This window comes from Cynoglossus semilaevis, chromosome 20, assembly GCF_000523025.1.
Source record: "Cynoglossus semilaevis isolate Cse_v1.0 chromosome 20, Cse_v1.0, whole genome shotgun sequence".
Taxonomy (NCBI): Eukaryota; Metazoa; Chordata; class Actinopteri; order Pleuronectiformes; family Cynoglossidae; genus Cynoglossus; species Cynoglossus semilaevis.
This window is the reverse complement of record NC_024326.1, coordinates 12,700,881-12,706,716: the sequence shown is the minus strand read 5'-3', so window position 1 is coordinate 12,706,716 and position 5,836 is coordinate 12,700,881. Positions and strand designations below refer to the sequence as shown.

The 5,836-nt window shown below is 38.9% G+C and overlaps 1 protein-coding gene across 1 annotated transcript; it reads left to right on the top strand.

Moving 5' to 3' along the window:
• Positions 1-653: 653 nt before the first annotated feature.
• Positions 654-5,392, top strand: urod (uroporphyrinogen decarboxylase). The gene is made up of 10 exons (XM_008334850.3): positions 654-813; positions 1,792-1,904; positions 2,127-2,206; positions 2,345-2,407; positions 2,604-2,801; positions 3,323-3,484; positions 3,778-3,912; positions 4,111-4,211; positions 4,534-4,600; positions 5,129-5,392. The coding sequence occupies exons 1-10, from the start codon at positions 791-793 to the stop codon at positions 5,291-5,293; spliced, it is 1,107 nt and encodes a 368-aa protein (XP_008333072.1). The 5' UTR covers positions 654-790; the 3' UTR covers positions 5,294-5,392.
• The last annotated feature ends 444 nt before the right edge of the window (positions 5,393-5,836 follow it).

Below are 5,836 nucleotides of genomic sequence, written 5' to 3'. Positions count from 1 at the left end.
AGCTGTGGGGAGGAAGTGAAGAAGGATGGAACGGCCTGAGTATTGTGCACAGGAGAGGAGAGTGGGCTGCATGGAAGAGTGGCCCCTCTCTCGCTCTCTCTCTCTCTCTTCCTCTCTCGCTCACTTTCCCTCCCCCTCTTCCCCTGTCTCTCCCAATGTCTATATATTTCTCTATATTTCTCTCTATCTGTGTTACAACGCAATGTTTCTGTCTGAGCCTGAAAACAGTGACAGCAGCGACATCCATTGGTTATGAAAAGTACTGCCGAAATGTATTAGTAAAATTATTAGAATGTGTCTTCTGTGATTTGTTGCAACAATTTAGCAGTAGGGGATGTATGAAATAAATTAAAATTAAAAAAGTAAATGTTATAATTACAATATTCTGTATTTAGTGATTTGTTAACCTTTTTGAGTACCTTTTACAACACTAAAACCTTCTTTATGGTTCCATCTAGACCCTACGTGAAACACCGTCCGAATATACCAATGGCTGCGCACACTGTGGAGTGCGTTTGAAAAAAAAACGTTTGTATTAGAAAAGATAATAGATTTAAATGTACAAGAGGATGACGGGAAACGAAGGAGACGAACGAGAATGAAACGTATGATCGAGCGTGGTAGACTTTTATTTTGAAACGTAGTCAAGTTGTCCCGATATGATCACGTGGTCTTCCAAGATGGCCGCGCCCTGTAGCACTGTGGAATAACAACCGACAGTTAAGTGCCCATTGGTTACGACAGACTCTTACAGAAAGATACACAGGAGTATCTCCTTCGCCCAGTGGACATGAGCAACGACCGGTTTTTACTGTGAGTAGCCCCGGTGCTAGCTTTTCTGGTGCACTTGTTATTATCAGTCTAGCAACGCTAGCTGCCAGCTGTCAGGTGTAAAATGACGTCCACAAACCCGACCGCGTCTTTATTACGACATGTATTACTTCGTTAAAATGGAACGTTTTCTTTCACTTGTGTTGTGTAGTTATCACTCCAGATGACTTTGTTTTATTTAAGTCGTTTGTGCTATCACTGCAAAACATTTGTGATATTCAATTATCTTATTTTTTTTATTTTTACAAATTTTAAACTCAACTTTCAGGATAATCTGGTATAACGCGAAATAAAAAAACTCCTATGTTTTATTTTCACGAGTTAGTTTTCTGGGTCTGTCTGTTTATATTTGTTCTTGCCCATTCACGTTAAATGTCCTTAAGTAGATTTAGAAGACCTTTTGGATAATGTTAAAGAATGTATAAGGTCTGTAACAATAACAAAAACTATACATTATAAGTCATTAGAAAAGTAAATTTCATACTCATTTTTTCATAACAAACTCCATCAGACGGCCAGAGGGAAACTTAAGTTTAAAATTGAGTCAAGTTTTAATTAATTATTTTTAAATCCATCTTTTAACCGTTTTTTTCCTCCAGCTGCTGTGGCCTGATAAGGCAGCAGCCTGGGGCATTATCTGTGTTTCTTTAACTTTGAATATGAAGTCATGGTGCAAGGGGAGGAGTATATGCTTGTGCTGTAGATAACAGTGTTATGCAACTGCATTTTAGCCATAGGGTTAAACTGATCAGGTCTGTTTTAGTATTAATTTGAAGTAATGTATGTCAGCGTATGATCATTTTAAATGACTGCTAAAACTGGTGGTTATTAAATGTTTGGCCAAGCACCTTGGATATGGCATAGGCCTCCATATTTAAAGATTTTAAATTATTAAACATATAATTCACTAACAGCTGCAATGCAAACACATGAAGAATGCTCTGTTTTTTTTTCACCTAGGCCTAAAGACTTCCCTCCGCTGCTGAATGATACATTTCTGCGAGCAGCATGGGGAGAAAAAACCGAACATGTCCCTGTCTGGTGTATGAGACAGGCTGGTCGATATCTGCCAGGTAGTTTCTCCTCTGTCTCCACCCTTCTTGTTCATTAATTCAGTGTTTTTGATTATTTGTTAAGTTGGAATATGCAGGAAATCTAGCTGTAGTTATAGCAATGTTATAACTAAACAAATCCATCATTAAACCTAAAACGAGTGAAGTGAAAAAATAAAATGGTTTTACCATATAATTTTCCATGTGATTTCATTGTTGAAATACAGTATGTTTCCTCTGTAGAGTTCCGTGAGGCCAGAGCAGGGAAGGACTTCTTTGAGACGTGTCGATCACCAGAGGCCTGCTGTGAGCTCACTCTGCAGGTAGAACTTAAAGTATATGGAGAAATATCCTTAAACAAAACATTATTGACAACCTTTACTCTTAATATTATTGTAAAATATCACTTTGTTTTTGTATGTAAACTGTGCATTTGAAAAATTCTCTTTTTCTATTTTTAGCCTCTGAGACGTTTTCCCTTTGATGCTGCCATTATCTTCTCTGATATTCTGGTCGTGCCTCAGGTAAATATAAAAAGGAATAAGGAATCATTAGGGTGAAGGGGAAGTTGTGTGAAGACCAATAAGTACAATTTGCCTTGATTTGAGGGTTCTATCATATTTTTATTTTATTTTAAATGCACTACATATATTTAGGTGAGCATTTTTAAATTATTAAAAAAACATGGCCTGCTAATAAATACATTTTCTGTTCTTCCAGGCCTTGGGTATGGATGTCCAAATGGTTCCAGGTAAAGGCCCTACGTTTCCAACCCCCCTGAAAGACCCTGAAGACCTGCAGAGGCTGCGTGTCAAAGTTGACGTGGACAAGGAACTTGGCTACGTTTTCAACGCCATCACACTGACCAGACACAAGATCGAGGGCAAAGTGCCGCTTATAGGATTCACTGGAGCTCCGGTGAGAGAACAGTTGGTCTTTTTATGTCATTTAGTAAGAAAATTACATCAACAGCATTGCATTGACATCGTTTTTAAGGTCAACCATACCATATTGTTGTCTTCATTAGAAATACATTACATGCAAACATTTTTCTGCATCATGGTGACAACATCTTTGTGTTTATTAGAAATAGTTTGATAAAATATTCTTTGACTGTAACATGTTCTGCCGTTCCTACGTGTACCACAAGAGGGAGTCAAAGCACCATAGGTGGTGCCATACCGCTAATAAAAAAGAAAATCAATCAGTCATTAATCTTGAGTTGTTAAAACGGCTGATGACAAAGGTTATCAGCGGGATTGCATTTGTGATATTCCAACATACACCGGTGATCAGTCTGTCGTCCAGACTGTAACCGGTTGTGAATGGATCCTGCGTTGAGTCAGCAGATGTGTGGTGTGTTTACCGATTCCCTCTGATAGCCATTAAAGTATCTGTTTTGTTTTCTTTCCCCACCACTTGGCTGTGCCTCTGTGCAGTGGACGCTCATGTCCTACATGATCGAGGGCGGTGGCTCCACCACCCACTCTAAGGCAAAGCGCTGGCTGTACAGATACCCCGAGGCCAGCCACATGCTGCTGAGGATGCTGACTGATGTGATTGTGGAGTATCTGCTGGGGCAGGTGACAGCGGGAGCTCAGGTCAGACCACTGGGTTGTTGTGATAAATTATATAAACTTCATTGATTAAGAAGCAAACATGATCACATTCACATACTGCTGTCTGTTGGATATACTGTACATAAAATATATTTTATGGTTGACAAACATTATGTTTAGTCTGATTAATCACATGTCTGCATTACCTAGTAGGTAAGCTGTTCACTAATCACGATTAGTTATGAGTGTTTGTCATAACAACATTCCTGGATTCATTGTAGTGTTTGTCCCTCTAAAACAAAGTGTTGTCGTCTCTCCTGCTCTGCTCTGTCCAGGCTCTACAGGTTTTTGATTCCCACGCCGGAATCTTGGGGCCTGTTGAGTTTAGTGAGTTCTCGTTGCCTTACCTCCGAGACATCGCCTGTCGAGTTAAAGACAAACTGAAGCAGACGGGACAAGATGTTCCCATGGTAAGAGATAGAAAGTGTTTAGAGATAGAAATAGAAAGAGATAGAAAGATAGTGTTTAATTGTAATTGTTTAATGGTAATTTCACTGCTCACGTCCTCCCAGAAGAACACCATAACAGAGCAGCAATTGCTCCATCATTTGAAATGTTTCACCACCGTTCACCATCTGGGGTGTTGTCTGTTTGGTTTTTTCTTTCAGATTGTGTTTGCAAAGGATGCTCATTACGGACTAGAGGACCTGTCACAGTCTGGTTATGAGGTGGTTGGACTGGATTGGACCATTAACCCAAGTTCTGCAAGGTACACATACACACATACACATACAGTATATACATATATAAACATTATTTATTAATAAGTCAGTTGATTGAATAGTTAGCTCTCCTAATAATCTAAAATACATTCTTACAAACATATAAAGCTATAAAAAAACTCAGCATTGACCGAGACTAGACTGTGGAGCAGGGTAACCATTAATGAAGTCTCCTCATCAGCTGATTTGTCACAGGGTGCAGTGGACGAGTCAACAATGTCTGTCTGTGTTTTCTTCTTCAAATACCTAACCACTCAGTACAAGGTTACTCTGTTTGCCCTTTATGTGTGCGTGTGTGTGTGTGTTCAGGGAGCTCACAAGAGGAAAGGTCAGCCTCCAGGGGAACATGGATCCATGTGCACTCTATGCTCCAAAGGTAACAACCAGAGCTATTTTTTTAAATATACAGAGAAAAACATTCAAGATATATAAACACAGACCAATGACAATTACCATAAATGTACACTACCGGTTAAAGGTTTTAGAACACCACACTTTTTTCATTTTTTTACTGAAAATTATTGTATAACTAAAATTTTGTATAATTCTGAAATATGCACTATTTTTTGGTTTTGAGTAACCAAACTTTTTTTTTTAACCTCTGGCTGTTCAGTACTTAGCTATGTACCATTTCAAGCTATTCATTGGGCTTACACGACTTGAATTGCAATAAATAACTGGAATAATTGGGGTGTTCTCAAACTTTTGACCGGTAGTGTATGTATGATGTGCAACAAATATTCAGGAAAAATGTGCTTCTCTTTTCCCTTCAAGATTGTGTGTAGCTTTTCCTTCTGATACAGCACACATGAGTATTCATATCAGTGTTTCATTTGAGTAGAACATTTTAAAATGAGAACCTGGAAGATGTTCTAATATGTGACCAACTTCTATCCCTCCACAGGAACGCATTTCCAACATTGTTAAAAAGATGCTGGAGGGCTTTGGGACACAGAGATACATTGCGAACCTGGGCCACGGTCTTTATCCTGACATGGACCCAGAGCATGTTGGTGCCTTTGTTGAAGCTGTGCATCAACATTCTACAGAGATGAATAAACAAGAGTAGACGTCACAGTGGGGAGGAAATGTGCAAACATTTGTGCAGGGGGAACAAAACGTTAATGTACAGAAACTCTGTTTGAATAATAAAAAAACTGAAAAATGATTTTGGTGGTTCAATGCATCAAATGATAAAGGTATGATTTTAGCGTCACCTCGTGGTTCGTATATAAAAGTTCAGGTGATGTAACTGTCTTCTGTAGAACCAGACTTTCTGCACCAGCAGGAAGGTGGAAGAAGAGGATGAAGCCATGAAGAAAAACATTTTAATAACCTGACTAAAGAAATTCTGGTTCATTGTTGGACTTTTCTGAAGATGTCGTTTTCTGTTTTCTGGTGTCGATGTCAGACCACAGAAGCTGCAGACCCTCGTTATCATGATTGTGGATCAACCGTTAATTTCAGGGGAACAGCTCCTATTGTCACACTAAGCGTGTTTAGCGTAGGAAAAAGTCAATAATACTTGGCAAAACCTGGTTTCATTTAAATCAAAGATTTAATTTCCCTTCCCTGGTCATTTTGTGTACTCGCCCCCTGGTGAGGAAAAATC